Source organism: Eschrichtius robustus, chromosome 3 (genome assembly GCF_028021215.1).
Source record: "Eschrichtius robustus isolate mEscRob2 chromosome 3, mEscRob2.pri, whole genome shotgun sequence".
Lineage (NCBI taxonomy): Eukaryota > Metazoa > Chordata > Mammalia > Artiodactyla > Eschrichtiidae > Eschrichtius > Eschrichtius robustus.
The window spans coordinates 172942380-172959601 of NC_090826.1; the positions used below are offsets into that span (position 1 = coordinate 172942380).

At 36.0% G+C, this 17222-nt stretch overlaps 1 protein-coding gene across 4 annotated transcripts in view; it reads right to left on the minus strand.

Annotated features, from left to right (window-relative positions):
* The window catches only part of SPATA17 (spermatogenesis associated 17), a 190177-nt gene that overhangs the window by 59199 nt on the left and 113756 nt on the right, over positions 1-17222 (minus strand). For 3 of the 4 annotated variants that reach the window (XM_068538541.1, XM_068538544.1, XM_068538542.1), the window contains 2 exons: positions 16678-16881; positions 11876-12024 (listed from right to left, as the gene is read on the minus strand). In XM_068538541.1, the coding sequence (XP_068394642.1) occupies positions 11876-12024; positions 16678-16881 (353 nt within the window). The remainder of the gene's footprint in view (positions 1-11875; positions 12025-16677; positions 16882-17222) is intronic. The other variant, XM_068538543.1, reaches the window with a different exon arrangement.

Genomic DNA, 17222 nt, shown 5'->3' on the forward strand with positions numbered 1-17222 from the left:
AAAGTCATATTTTGCCCTCCTTACATTTTTTTTTTAGCTTAAGAGGACTAGTATTCCCTGGATATATTATTATTATTATTAACAATCTCCAGGCATGCTGATTCAGTAATTTCACTACAGCTGTGCAACAACTTTCCCATACGTATCAGAGTTGACCTTACTTTCCTCTAGTTGATCGTGGAAAACTTACCAAAAAAAAAATTTCTGCTGAAAGATACTGAAATTAAATGTCCCAGCTAAGTAGCATTCATTCAGGCTCTTCTTTTAGCAGTCCATTTACAACTTTAAATGTTTTAAGCTCAGATATTTTAAGGACTTGTGTAATTGACATAAAGAACAAAATTAAGGAGAAAAATAAGGCTGTGGGAAACACTTGCACAAATTATTCTTAAGCAGAACGAAATAAGCTGAAACTAAAAAAAAAAATTGCTAAGAAAAATCAAATGTAGAGCAGCATATTCCAAACCATGGTCTGTGGATAAGGGGATTCCATGGCCAACCATGCCATTAGCTCTACGATGCCAGGAAACCTCGGCAATGTTGTTCATTGCTTTGTCCTTAGTACCTAATACAGTGCCTGGCACATATTAGGCTGTAATATTTGTTGAACAAATGAGCTTGCAAAATGCTATACATTATATGTCCCCTTTTTGAAGGTCACAGTAAATAAAAATATATTTAAGACGGAGAAGCCCTGTAAATGCCAAAAAAAAAAAAAGTTTAAACGTTTCAAATATAATTTTTCCCAAGTTTATTTGACAGAAAACTCATTAACATCTTCCAGACTAGAGTTCAAGAGACACAGTTTGGAAAATGCTGTTCTAAGAAAAAGAAAAGAGGAAGTAAAGGCTGCCCTATTACTGGAACTGTTAGTGCAGTGTTAATAAAGATCAAAGATGGGACAAAGCGAGAGAGTGGCATGGACATATATACACTACCAAACGTAAAATAGATAGCTAGTGGGAAGCAGCCGCATAGCACAGGGAGATCAGCTCGGGGCTTTGTGTCTACCTAGAGGGGTGGGATAGGGAGGGTGGGAGAGAGATGCAAGAGAGAGGAGATATGGGGATATATGTATATGTATAGCTGATTCACTTTGTTATAAAGCAGAAACTAACACACCATTGTAAAGCAACTATACTCCAATAAAGATGTTAAAAAAAAAAAGATCAAAGAGAAATCACACTTGAATTCATTTCCTCTTGCTTGATTTCTCCTGCAACGAGAATGATTTTGGTGATCAGATAGATGAAAACAAAACAAACAAAACTAGTTGAAGCTCAAGCTCAATATGTAAAAAGAGTTGTTGACCGCTTACTGCTTGTCAAGTATGGTGCTAAGCATACTGCATAAATCCTGGGCTCTTTCTCAAGGAGCTTATCATCTGGAACAAGGGTCTCCAATGTCTGTGTCTGGAAAGCCCAGGCAGGTAACACATATTAAGTCAGACGTAAAAACTAAGAAAGCAAGCTTTAATCAGTTTGTTGCCATATGAGACTGGAGGCCTGCTGTTTCCAGATCTCTTAATTTTTAATATAAGCCAGAAAATCTGGATTTTTAAAAGATATAATTACCATTTTAAATTTTTTAATCAATTTTAAATTTTTCAATCAATTTAATTTTTAGAAAACTAAGGGGTCCAAATATAACATACATGGAAGCTGTATGCAACTCAGAAGCCACTAGTTTGTAACCTCTGGTTTAGAATTTATAAATGAGCATCTACCCAATGATTTCAAGGTCTCTATAAGATATACTGTATCTCAAATTACATCTTTGGATGAGATCACCGAATCATCATTAGTTATTCTTAAGACCTTATGAATGTACCAAATATATACCAAAATGAGTCTAAAAGCAGAAGAATATAGATTCTATAACATATAGGTTGCTTAATCTGATGTTAATTTCAGCAAGATTCTAAAATGGAATATTAAAATAAGGTTAAAATTAAATTCTAGAAAAATGGGCCAATATATGTGTGTATATGATACTGGTACTATTTTATTTTAATATGTCTATATTTTGATATTTTAAATTTTAAAATTAAATATACATTAAAAAATATAAATTAAAATATTTATATATAAATACATATAAAGAAAAATATATAAACATATATCATCACCACAGGTAAAGTAAAATTTTAAACACCGTATATCTGAAGTTTGGCAAAGAATTTGACAAGCTCTCTTATGATATCCTCAAGAATGTGGGAGAAATAAGAGCTAGGTGATAAAGGAGAAAGCAAAAGCTATCGATGAATGACTTCCCAACAGCCAAATCTGATGCATTCTTTTCAGTCCTCATTCAACTTGAACGCTGCATCAAGCAGAGTGCAGTCCTTGTAGTGAATTCTCTTCTCCCTTGATTTGCAAAATACCTGCTGGTACTCTTCCTTGCTTTCTCAGTTTCCTGACTGACTCATCATTTTCTGCCGACACCTTGAATTAATGACTCTTATCTTAACCAGAACTGGGCATTAGAACCACTTAGGCATATATGTCAAACCCATATGCCTACTGAGTCAAAATATCTGTGGTTGAGGCTAAGGAGTGCATATGTATATAATTTTAAACCTCAAGGTGATATAGATAAGCGACCTAATTAAGAACCACTGCCCTGACATTAAAGCAACTCCCAGGAATCTGTGCTCAATCTTTTCTCTCTCTAGTTTCTCCCTGGGAGATTTTTTCCCCCACCAAGCTTTTAACTATGACCTCTGATGATTTCTAAATTTTTATCTCTATATACAGTGTTCTTCTTTAACTCTAGACCAGTATTTTCAAATGCTCACTAGGAATATCTACCTGGATATACAATAGGTACCTCAAATAGAGCTGCCCCCAAATTAAACTCATATCCCAAACCTCCACGCTATCAAGCCAATAGTTCTTCTCACATTTTTTTTTTTTAATTAAGTAAGGACATCACTATCTGGCCAGTCACCTCACTCCGAAGCTATCAAGTCAAGGCACTAGAGGACCCCCTGCCTCTGCACTTCTCAATCGGAGGAAATCCTTGCTCGCTCATGGCTATACTTTCATAAGACACTGTATTTGATATAATGTGACATACCGTCCCCTGACCACAGCTGTGATCCATTCATATGTTAACAGCACATGTCCATTAACTTAACACATATTTGTTAAGCATCAATTGTGTTTCAAGCCTACAGCTTGTGTGGGCCAGTTTGATAATATAAATTGAGCAGAACAGATTCTCCTGAACTGAAAAGCAGAATTAGCTGTGGGTTCTAGAGCTGGAAGGTTACACTGAATCAGGCCTGGGGTGGCCATGATAACTAAGGGCAAGCTGAAGATTTATGGGCAAGAAACTGTGAGGCAGTAGATAAAGCCAGTCAGTAGAAAGAAAACAGGAAGCAGAAATACAGAGAAAGGTGGAAATGCCACTAGAGGGAGAAAACCATGCTTTTTCAGCCCCCAAGAGTCACCTTAGTCCAGTTTTTCTTTGGTTCCTTCGATTTCTAGAAGATTCTTCAATGGATCTTTCAAACACACCCTTTACTTGAGTTACCCTGAATGGATCTTTGTTCTTAGCAATTAAGAAAGCCCTAAGATAGTGATCCTAAATGCATCTATGCCCCTGACCACCCATCCACACCATATCATGTTGGCCCCTATTTCTGGTTTAGGGTTTATAGGATTCTACCTATAAAGCAGTTTGTCAGCCTTTCTCTTTCCTTCCACTACCACTATCCTTGCTCTATTGCAAGTCCTCTTTATCTCCGAACTGGACTATGGCAGCAGTACCCTAACTGCTGTGACTCCCATTTCTTTACCATGGACATAGCTAGTACAGTGATATTTCTAAGATAACTGACCCTTTCACTCCAGTGATTAAAACACAGTGATGGTTTTACACTGTGTTTTATATGGTAAAGTCCAAACACTTTATCATGGTACACATGGCCCTTTATACTCTTGGCTCCACCTATACTTTCCCTCTCATCTCTGCCATTTTGCATGAGGTACCAAAGCTCTGAACTAAGCTTCACTAGATACCTCAGAAGGCAAACCGAAACCCGCATGAGCTATGCACTCTTTGACAGAGAGATGGCTTTGTCCAGGCAACAGCCTTGGTGCCACCCTCCTTGCTTTGCCTGGCAAACTTCTGTTCAGCCTTCAAGTCTCTTCTGACCCCCAACATACTTTTGAACTCTAAATTGAAAACAGGGAAGTCTGGGATGTATAAGTGCCATACCAATATAAGAATATGAGTATGGCACAGAATGACCATCTTTCTTTTACAAAGGAAATTCCACAGGCCTCGTAAATTGACCAAAAGTTAATTGGCAAAACTTTACTTAGAATATGTTAGCCATTGTATTAGGAAGAATTATTAGAAAATGATAAAAATCTAACTAAAAAGACTAACAGTGTGTTTTTATGATTGTCTGATTGCATACACCGAAAGTGTGCGTAATATTTTCACAAAATCAGTAAAAGTATTCCAAGTTATCACCATTATGTCAATGTTATAAGTCTTAAACTTCTTCAGACTTAGATGTCTATAAGAACAGAACTCGAGAACTCTGTGGTCAGCTATGTAAAAAGCCATCTTTTTCAAGGAAACAGTGGACAAAAATGAGCACAGTTTTCACTGTAGAGCCAAAGTAATAAAGGGCTTTTTTGTAGACAAATTCTAGAAATTCTTAATTACACACAGGCTTATTATCTGTATCCCCAGTGTTATAAAGTACCAGAACTTCATTAGAAAAATTAAGCTGGAAAAATGAAGCCAGTACTTTGTAAATTTCCACTGGAAATTAGCTGGGAGAGACAGAAGAATACTGGATCAAAAGAGGGTAATCACGCTTAACTGTGCCCTAGAGCACCCGCATGTATAATACGATTTGCACAGCAACTACCTCTCCTATTACTGCTTGTTTGGAGTATTCTGTGTTAATGGGGTTAGCTAATTTAGTATTTTAACTTAAAAAGGCTCTGCTGATTAATAAATGTTGCACACTGTGCTAGTAATTAAAATAAATGGAAGAGTTACAAATAAAAGTTGAATTGTTAAGAAAACATTATCTGAAAATGTATGATAATCCCTACTTATCATAATACAATAACGGTTCAGAAAATAAGCAAACTGTAAAGGTCTAAAGTGTTGCAAAATCACACAAGTCCAAAAAGTTTTGAGATGTGTTAAATTTTCTTATCACTGTTCTTAGTGATAAATAATATAACCAGATCTCATCTACATATACCACAGTTTTTAAATGTCCTTTTAAAAAACAGTTTAGTTCAACTACTGTTCACCTACTCTTAATAATGAAGATGACAAAATATGCCACCCCAAAATAGGCCACTCTGGCCAAGGATTATTTTGAGCTAAAGGCACTTATAAACAACAGGTAGAAGAAAAGCAATCTTAGTTCCCCTTTTTTTCCCCTAAATCAGGAGATAACACTCCCATATGAAAGATGCCTTTCCTATACCAGGAAGAAAGAAACATTCCTATCACCAGAGTTGGGAAGTCACGGCATAGAGAATTCTGTACAAACAGACCTTGTTAAATAACTTTTATCTTCCTTTGGACTCCCCATATATTTTTGTTATTTTCCACAATTGTTTCTCTTTGCTCAACCCAATATATAAGCACTTAGGGTTTGCCACTTGTTTCGGTTTTCATTTATTTATGAGGATTATTGTGTGTTGCAAAACTTAATTTATATTAAATAAATTTATTATTATTATTATTATTTATTTATATTAAATAAATCTGTATGCTTTTAATCTGTCTTATGCCAATTTAATTCTCAGGCCCAGCTGAAGTCCCTAAGTGGGCAGAAGTAAAGTTTTGCCTCTTCTACAAAAACTATTAGAAAATTAATACCTTTTATTTTTCAAAAAGATGTAGCGATGGCTATTGAGCTGTCTGTACTCAGGTTCTTATGAAAGGCTGTACAAGTTTAAAATATAATATCCTTACAATATGATTAAATTATGAACTTAATTTCATAGGAAAGTTCAAGCCCTCGCTGTATTTTTTTTAATACTCTAAATGTCCATACCCCAAACCTGCAGAAGAATTTTGAATCCTTAGGGATCTAAGGATATCCCTCAACTTCAGCTCAGGTTTATAATTAATCTCAACACCAAAGTGTGATCTAGCAAGCCAGCTCCTTGATTTGAAGGACACTTGTATTAGTTTTCTATTTCTACTGTAACAAGTCATCACAGACTTAGTGGCTTCAGGAATATGAATTTATTATTTTAGAGTTCTGAAGGTCAGAAGTCTGAAATAGGTCTCACTAGGCTAAAATCAAGGCACTGGGAGGGCTGCATCCTTTCTGGAGGCTCTAGGGGAGAATCCATTTCTTTACCTTTACCTTTCCCAGCTTCTAGAGACTGCCAGCATTTCTTGGTTGTGGCCTTTCCTCCATCTTCAAAACTAGCAAAGATGAGTTTTCCTTCTCACATTGCATCACTCTGACCTTTTATGTAGTAAAATCTCTTTCTGCATCCCTCTTCCACTTTTAAGAACCCTTGTGATTACATTGGGCCCATCCAGAATCCAGGATAATCTCCCCATCTTTAAATCCTTAATCACATCTGCAAAGTTCTCTTTGTCATACAAGGTAACATATGCACAGGTTCCTGGGATTAGGGTGTGGCTTCTCTGCGGGGCTATTATTCTGCCTACCAGAGCAGAGATTAGCACCGACTTCCACTGCCATGTCTTAAACCACTCCATTTTGGATACAGTTACAGTCTGCATAATTACAGTCTCCTGTAGTAAGCCAGGATGTTTACAATTAATAGACAGTATTAACATATAGGACCTTAGCCTCTCTCATAAGACTTTGGTGAAGCCAATATCAGCCTATATCACCGGATTTATGATCACTCCACTCCACCTCTGCCATCTTAGTGGGTAAATTAAACATTTGCTCTGATAGCTCTGGTGCCGTGGCCTTCTGTTTCTTCCACCTCTTAATAATAATGACTTCTTTCCCCACTTCATCTAGGCAACTTGCATGGTCCCATTTTACATCTGAAAATAATTCTTAATATGCTCTCTGAAAAACCCTAAAACAAATATGTGTTGCTCTTTCCATTTTTCAAAATGTAAAGAAACAATCCTTTCTTATTTTTTTAAGTGGATTTCAGCAGACTGAGTAAACCAAGGGAGGTAGGAAACTCCTTAATGGACGCAGAAGAGGACATGGATATAAAGAGAAATGATAACAGCCCAGGAGCTCTAGACACAGAGTTTCTTAGGGAACGTGGCAGCCTATTAGCTGGAGAAATAAGCCTGGATCAGATCCTGAAGGGCCTTGAGTCTTACAATAAAGAATTAAGATTTATCCTGTAGTTGATAAAAAGCCACGAAAAAGCATTTGGGCTAAATTACTGCTTGCTGAAATTTCTCTAGTGTGATCATGGTAAATGCACTGAATGGGCAGACTGGATGGGATTTACAGCAAATTAAAGAAGAAATTATAAGTCCTAAACTAAATCAATAGGAGAAAGGGAAGGGGGTGGCTGAATTTGAGAGGTACATGAAAGGTAGAATAGACAGGATTTGGGGACCAATGGAATTCCGGAGAAGGATAACAGGGTAATTCACAAGTCCCTACTTGGGCAGACAGTTGGTGCTGCAATTCACACTCAAGACAAGAAGAAGCAGGCCAAAGTAGGGTCTACTGAGTTGGGGGCATCTGGCGGAGATGCAAACAAAGATGGCAGCTGAAAATATAAATCGGGAACGTAGGAGAAAGATCTTAGAGACTTAGAGTGGAAATCATTGTCACAGAGTTGAAGTCTCTCAAACAGAAGCAATCACTCAGAGAGATTACGTATAGAAAGGAGAAGGAAGTAAAGAAAAAGTTGAATATTGAATCTTGCCCTCACCTTAGTTCTATCCCGTTACCTCTCACCAAAAGTACTGCAATATTCTCCTAATGCGTTTCCTTCCCTCCAGCATATTTCTTCTCAAATACAATCAACAAATTCATATTCTGCTTGTAACATCCTCTTATTCAGAAGCCTTAAATAGTTCTCCATTATCTACAGATGAACCCTCAAATCCCTGGCCTTGAAGCCTCCTACCACTTTTCTCTCTACTGCCTCTCACATAAAAATGAGTTTCTGTCAAATTGGTCTTCTCATTGTTCTACCATCATTCTTCCCCATACCATCAACCTATTTTTTAATCTACTTTCTCTTCTTTTCTCTGTCAAATCTTAAACATCTCTTTCCACAGAACTCAATTCAGTTCCTTTTCTGTGAAGAACACCTTCCTAGGTCATCAGAAAACAGAGCAAACTCTACATTAAAAAAAAAAAAAAAAAAATTCATGGCACTTACTGTCTTTAACATACGCTTGACTATTTTCAAGTGCTTATCTGCAAATGATACTTATTCTGAATTTCATTAGGTTTTCTGGCTCAGCTTAAAGCTAGAAGCACAGAAGTTTCATGAGGCCAGAGACTTGTCTATTTTATTCAGTGCTATATTCCGAGAGCGTAGAACTCTTCCTGACATGCAAACATTTGTTGAATCAATAAATACTCCTTTATATTTCTTATAATATCTAGCTGAGAGCTCTTCACATAAAGGTTACTGGACAATTATTTACTAATTGCTTATTTCATTTCTAGGCTTCATAAAGATAGACATGTGAATAATGAAAATAATTTTCTTCAAGAAGGCATGAGGAAATAGAGTTTCTTTAGGAATAAGAACAGTTTTTAAACGATTTCCAAGAGACCCTCCATACTCTATATGTAAAATGTTACTGTCCCACTTCCTATACTTGTTTTAAAGAATATATTAAAGAATGTGACCTTATTTGGAAATACAGTCATTGTGGGTATTATAAGATGCAGTCATATTGGAGTAGGCTGGGCCCTTAATCTGGTATGACTGGTATCCTTATAAAAAGGGGAAATTTGGACAGACACACACATAGGAAGAGTATCTCCGTGAAGATGAAGGCAGAGATAGGGGTGATGCTTCTACAAGCCAAGGACCACCAAAGATTCAGCCATCATCAAAAGCTAAGGGAGAGACTGGAACAGAAGAAATTACCCCTGCTGAGGCCTTGATCCAGGACTTTAGCCTCCAGAACCATAAGACAGTAAATTTCTGTTGTTTAAGCCATCTAGTTTATAGTACTTTGTTACGGCAGCCCTAGCAAACTAATACATTCAGAAAATCTGTCTTTCAGAACCTTAATGAGAAATCTTCTATGAGTGGCCTATGAAGAGCTCTGCCCGTGGTCCTCCTTAACTTCTGGTTCCCAGGGCTAGTAGATAAGATCCAGCCCATCTGTGGAATCTGTGGTTTCCAACCCACAGTTTGATGTCTTAGATGAAGAACTATGATGCTTGGAGCAGATACTAAACATGACAATAATTATCTTCTATTAAAACTCTGCTATGTTCTTGGTACTTTATACTCATTATCTCATTCAATCCTCATTACAACCTTTAAGATAACATTTCTCTCCCCATTTTACAGACAGGGAAACAGAGGCTCAGGCTGGCTAAGTTACTTACCCAAGATTATACTGCTGTTGTGTAATGCAGTCAAGATTTGAGCTCGCACAGATCTAGTTCCAAAGCCCATCCTTCTACTATCACCACAGTGTAATTTTCATAAAGGCATGAAAACAAAATAGCTAAGTGTGTCATATCCTCAGATATAAGGCCACCCTTTGAATCTTTAAGGTTAGAAATAAAAAGCTCTGCCTTCCTGGCTTTAGATAGAGGGTTCCTAGTTAAGGCCCTTGGATGGCAAAGGCACTGTCCTCAGTTCCTTACAGATGAAATTGGTAACGTGGCCAATAACGATCCTTCTCATTAATAAACCATGCATCTCTGTGATAAAAGTAGACTTTTGGCCTAATTTCTATCACAAAATTATTATCTGAAAGATATAAAACCTAAATTTCAAACATTTCTTTTGCCTCACAAGATACATTTATGTTATCCAGTATATGGAAACCAAAATGGATTCACATTTATGTTATCCAGTATATGGAAACCAAAATGGATTCAGAAGAAGCTACAAAATAATAGTTTCAGTTCTCTGTAAAAGTGGATTATCCGTAGGCTGGCTGTTAAAACCCATTGATTAGCCTCTTCACTAAAAACATGATAGCTTCAAATCTATAAGTAATTTCTTTAGCATTCCCAACTTGGTTTGCTCCTGATTGGGTGGTTATCCTAAAAGCGCTTTTCAATCTGAAAGTTTCAAGGTGAAGGGTCATCAGCAACACTGTAGAGGTTGAAGATATTTACAAGTATTCCACAGAAAGTAAAAGTTGAGCACCTTTCTTTGGGGCTAACGTTGATATCTGCTCTTTCTAGGTTTATCAAGGAAAATATTAAGAAAGGATACTTCAGTATCTTTTATACACAGTGATTTCTGTAGAAACATCAATGTGGTCAATTATTTGAGAAGTTAATTTTGTTATTTCATAAACCTTGGCATCATTGAAAACAGAAAAATAATTCTGAATAATATAACTCTTCTGATATTCATAACTAAATTGCACATTTTGCTTGACTAAGTCGAGCAGCACTAATCTTCTATAATCTCTTTACTAAAAGAAATCTACCTCCCCAAAATAATTGGAAAAAAATGTTTCTTATTTTCTTATTCATTAAGTGTTGGGTAACTCATTCAATTATTGAAAGAATATGAACACTCTATTGCTAATATCTCACTTCAAGTAATTGCTATAAAATGAAAAACTTTATGAAAATTACTTGAGATACTTGCCAATTTTATCTTTCATATGAGTTTGTTCAAAATTTTTTATTTTTCAGGAGTCTCTTCAGAAATGTATGATTAAAATAAAACATATTATATATCCCTTCTGACTGATAAAACTATCCAAAATCCACCATGCTGGATAAGAGGTAATTCTAGTTTCTTTATATAACAAAACATACTTTGTAATGTATTTTGGAATTATTATTATATAACATATGTAATATGATGATTAGTGCATAGTATATATTATATAAACAAGTAACTGCAGTTTATATGTTGTAGTTGACATATAATTATTTATAATACATAATATTATATTAAATTATAATAATTATAATAATTTAGATTAGAATAATATAATTGCCTTTTTATTACTTAGTATATATAATAGTAAACAATTATTATGATATATTACAAAGATAATTACAAGATATCTTATAGAATAATAATAATAATTTTTAAAAGCTTTTCTAGATTTTAAATGGTCTGTTTATAAATTACATAAAACTATCGATGACAAATGCCTGAAGAGAGAGGAAGTGCCTTGGAGAAAGATGTATGAATTGAGACCCAAATCAGTGATGCTAATATAATAATTTAAAATTGCATATGCTCTTAGATTGCCCTTTATCTTTCTCAATCATCTTCCTCAGTGGTGAAGAAACTAAACTCTTTCATTGTATCTGATTTATTAAAACTACAATGCCATATCAATGTATCCAAATAAAATTTAGTTCACGTTAAGAAAAATGTTTTTGTTCTGTTGGATCTTATTATAGAAGCATCAGAAATATGAATACTTTCACTGGATAATTAAGGAAATTATCTTCACAGATGCATGGATAGTGGTCACTTACCCCCGTGAAATGCCATTCATTCTTTCCTTTTTCCCTTTGAGTAATATGTATGTATGTGTGTATAAAATCAATATCATCATCAATATTGACCTTATCTAAAACACTTGCATATTGAAAAATGGTTGCTTCTGAATAGGTCAGGGGTGGTTCTTCCTTTTCTCACAAATAAAAGATTCTCTACAATACTAGGAAATAGAAAATATTAAAAATACTTCAGGCACCAAACATGGTACAGCTACTTTTTTTAAGCTAAGAACTCACATATTGTCATTCACATTTCGCGTCCATTCCTGTCTCTGGAGCTGTGCTCTGGCCTCTTTTAGCCCATCCATCGGTTCTGCCACTCGCAGAGTTGGTTCCAGAGGCTTGTAGCGCTGTTCCCACACTTCAGAGACATCGCGGAAGGGTCCCTGACAAGAAAGGGTGAGGTAGATAGTTTGTGATTTATGACCAAGGCTACTGAATATCTACAAAGAATAACAAGTAGTATTTACTAAGTTATTTTTAAAGAACAACTTATTCTTCTCTGAATTAGAAAACACATGAAGTAAGAGCATCACATCTTCACGAAACGTTCACACAAGTGCAAGTGATTATACTAAAAATGTTTTAAATTAGGCAGAATTTTCCCCACTTACATCAAAAGAGTTTTTATGCTAGAACTAGTTAACTTGTAGTTATAAAAGTTGCTTTGTTTTCTAATTTTATATAGCACGTTTCTTATAATTTAAAAAGAATTTGCTCCCATTTTGAGTAAGCAAAAATATTAGAAAAGATCCTGGGCACAGTTTTCAAATAGATAGAAATCAGATGGCAAGTTTTTTTTTTTCATTAAAATAAAGCTTTTAGGTGAATGCCGAATCTTACATTTAACTGGTGGCCTCCTCCAAAATATAGAAGGGCCATACTTTAAATTATTTTAAGTGTTTTTATTTATTATTATTTATTTATTTTATTTTTGGCTGTGTTAGGTCTTCATTTCTGTGCAAGGGCTTTCTCTAGTTGCGGTGAGTGGGGGCCACTCTTCATCGCGGTGCGCGGGCCTCTCACTGTCGCGGCCTCTCTTGTCGCGGAGCACAAGCTCCAGACGCGCAGGCTCAGTAGTTGTGGCTCACAGGCTTAGTTGCTCCGTGGCATGTGGGATCTTCCCAGACCAGGGCTCGAACCCGTGTCCCCTGCATTGGCAGGCAGATTCTCAACCACTGCGCCACTAGGGAAGCCCAAGTGTTTTTATTTAAATTCTAAATTCTATTGCTTAATAACTCTGATACAATAGCGACCATTTAATGACACAAATATATAGCAAAGTCCATAAGCTGCAATGGTGTGAAGTGGTTTACAACATATTCCACCTTTAAATTAGTAGTTACTTATAGTAGTTACTAGAACCCACTGGTTATCTAGTTAGTATCGTATGAAACACAATACAAATCGGAGATGGCTCAAGATTTTGCTGTGCCATCAATTACATTTTGTTTTCGCCACCTTTGTTGTGCAGGAGAGAAGTGATATAAAATAGACAAAGATTTCTAATCATATCCCTTATCCTTAAAGATCTCGTCTTTAAATAGGTTATCACTAACAAGACACAGCTGGAGTTACTGCAAGCATTGAGTGAAGACTGGGGGGCTAATAAAAAGAAATGATTCACGCCTCATTTATGTTCACTTATGTTTTACATTAATAGAAACCAATAATAGGAACCAGTTACCATAAAAGTCATGGACCGTAAATAACACAAATGGCAAATAAGTATCATCTAGTACTTTTCACAGCTGGACAGGAGGATTGCTATATTTGAAAGTAGTTAATGGATTTTTATTGGAACTTTACTTTTTAAAGATACAGTAACATGATTCCAAGTTCAGGAGTAAGAAATCAAAAGAGGATATTTTCTACAGATTTTTAATCTTTCACTTTGACAAATTCTGTGGTTTGAAAAAATAATATTTGGTTGTGTTATTAGGGGCAAATTACTTCTCTAGACCTCTTCTCTTCGTATGTAAGATGGAATAATAACTATCTCACAAAATTGCCCTTAAGATACATAAGACTCTTAGCATTGTACTTAGAACCTAGTAAATATGCAAAAATTGTACTCCTAGCTTTATTATTATCTTACTACTCTTACTTTTAGTTTCTAGAGGAGTTTGAAAAAGATTTTGAACAATAGTAGCATCAAGTATATAAACAAAAGACCAAGGCTATGACTTTGAAGGGGCCTGCGTTCACAAGGAATAAAGTCTTCTTGGTGGCCAGTCTCTGCCGTCTGACCTTTGTTGATGTATCAATATGACACATACCCATTTGAGGCTTACTCCACTACTTGTTCTGGAACTTGCTATTTCCAACAAGATTAGGAAATGAAAGAGGAAGCCCTACTTAAGCAGCAAAATTTAGAATAAAATAGACCCACTCTTCTTTTTTCATTAACTATAATCTTCATGACCACAATCCTCCTTAAGAATGTCCATTTTTCCATGTGTGTCAGTGCCTGATCCATACATTTATATCTTAGACAATTAATGTCTTGCCTTTGAGCTTAATAGACCACCTTCCTAGTCAGCAAACTTGGCCTCTACTGTCAAGTTTCTCTTATGCCAAAGCTTCTGTTGACTTCTATTTCTGTTGATAGACTCTTTTAGATCTCAAGTGATCACTTATACCAATCATACCTGGAATGAGATAGCATCCCAAATTTCAGACAAAGCTTCAGACTTCAGTTCTGATCATTGTACTCATTTCCAAATACTAATTCCTAGAATGTGTAGACCATTCAGGATTCAACCTGAACCTACCAGACTTCTTGGGCTCTTAGCTATAGTTCTCCAATATTTGACTTTCTTTGCCTTCAATCAAGTCCAATTATGAGTCAAATATATTTATATTCTTCTATATTTTTAATAACCCACATTATAGTCATCTTGTATTTATAAACTTTTCTCAAAGCTTAAATAATAGTGAAAATTTTTTTAAACTTGCTATTATTGTCTCACCATTTAAGAAATTCACCTCACAAGTGCAGATAGACTGTCAGAGTATAAATAGTATCATTTGGACTGTAGTATATGTAATCTCAAATGTCCCCAGTGATGTGGGTACCTTTTTATTATAGATAAGTACAGGAAGTGGGGTTCAGTCAAAGAAAACCACATTAAGAATCCCATTCTGTGAAAACAGGAAAGGAAAGAAGAAAAAAAAAAAAGCAGGGAAGGAAGGGAGAAAGGAAGAAGTCAAAGATGATAAGAGAGAAGGTGGGAAGAGAAGATGGGAAAGAAGGAAAAATAAGAGAAAGAAGGAAAAAGAAGGATGAGAGGATATGATGGGGGTAGGGGAGGAGGACCAGGGCTAAGTAGGGAGGAGATGGGGAAAGAAGGAAAGGGAAAGGAAACAATTAGCAGGGATAATTATTTTGTGGTATGTTAGATAAATGTACCTTACGAGTATGCATGTGGGTATGTGTACCTGTATATGTATATGTGTATGTATATACACATATATAAAATCTTCCATACAGATGTGTGTTCCACATACATATGAATGTATACCTTTATATAAATGTATATGTATTTTCCATGTGTCTTTATATTTACACCATTGTGGGTATAATAAGAAATATATTTGGTCTTTGTCCCTGGTTCCTGGCACAGAGCTCCTAAAACCTCTGCAATTTCCCGATGATAGGAGTATCTTTTGTTACTCATAACAAGAATACACCTGAGTTTAAGCTAATAAGGTGACTTAGGCTGGAGTCCCTAGATAGCCTCTGGGTGAGACTGGTCACCAGAAAGACCAAGTGATTAGAAGCTTGGCACTTCCCTCCTCCAGGGAGGGGAGCGCTATAGAGACCGAGGGAGGAGAGACAGAGACAGGAAAACAACCAACCATGTGAGTGACCCTGGTAGAGGATCTCCCTACCCTCCTCTCCTTCCTCCACAGCTGAGCTTTTATATGAAATCACGGTCCCGGCTGACACCTTGACTGCAACTTCATGAGAGATCTTGAGTCAGAGGCACTCACCTAAGCTGTACCCACAACGCTGACCCACGGAAACCGTGAGAAAAGAAACGTGTGTTGGTTTAAGCCATCAGGCTGTATACGTAAATATAATATAATTTATTATACAGCAATAGAGACACAGAGGCAAGCCTGTGTAGGAAGCTAACAGGCAGAAGTTCTGGGGGTGACAGAACTGCTCTCTGGGGGTGACAGAAGTGTTGCTCTCCGGAACTTTTAGGACAGTGACAATCACCACAACCCATCCCCCTCCACCCTTTAGCCCTAGGATGTCATTTGCCAATCACGCTATATTCTAATCCATGGTGAAGATTTTGTCTTTGCTTGAGTTTTGCATTGTTTTGGGCCCTCTCTAATTCTCCAACTTATACTTTTTAAATGACTCCCATGCAAAGTATGTTTACAATTGTATAGAATCATATGAACCATCAAGATGAGAGGCTAAATTAAATAAATGTGGTAATACATAGGATTTTTCTAGCAACAACAGGTTATAACAAGTACAGTTATTACAGTATTGTTACAGAAAAAGGCTACATCCTAGCCAAAAATCCTATGTGTTAATTTCACACCCAGAACAATAAAATTCAATACCAAGGAACTATTTATTCTTTGATATATATTTTAAATGTACTTCATTTTTATTATTTAAAATTAGATTCTGGGGAATTCCCTGGCGGTCCAGTGGTTAGGACTCGGCACTGTCACTGCCGTGGACCAGATTCAATCCCTGGTCAGGGAACTAAGATCCCACAAGCTGCACAGCACAGCCAAAAAAAAAAAAAAATTAGGTTCTGTAAAAAAATAATTTTCTTTGCTTTTCACAAAGACAAAACAATAACATTTTAAAGAAAACAGAAAGAACACGATCACTGACACAATTCTTACGTATGTATACGTATAGCTGATTCACTTCATTGTACAGCAGAAACTAACACAACATTGTAAAGCAACTGTACTCCAATAAAAAAGAAAAAAGTGAATAATAAAAGTACGAAGACAGAAAAGTTAAACTGAAAAAAAAAAAAAAAAAGACTAATGAGTACCTGACATCGTTTCCTATCAATGGGTGGCAGAATTCCGGACTGAGGAAAGGACCGGGCACTCGTGCAAGCCAGCCAGCTGCTAAGGCTGACGGAGTGCTTCGGCTTCACTTTAGGTCTTCGGTGTGTTAAAGGCTTTGCCTGCTGTAACCGCAACTCCCATGGATCAGGATCTTTTCTGAAAGGTGAGTTGTATATACCTGGACTCTAAAGAAGAACAACATCATTTTGATTTTTATCCTTCATTTTCACATAAAGGGAAGATAAAGTTGTACCATACAAATTTTCATATGTTTAAGGACTATGTTAAACTACAACTCTAGTTCTTAACTAGAGGTGGACTTTAGATTAGTCTAAGGACATTACAAAATACACTTTGTCTCCAGACCAACAATTTCGGAATGATTCACGGTTGAAGACTAAACATGTTAAAAACAACTAATAGAAACTATAGTTTCTATCTGCTACACATGGCATATTTGATATAATTGTATTTGAGAAAAAAATAACAGGACCTTAAGGCATTCATTTTGTATTCTAACCATTAA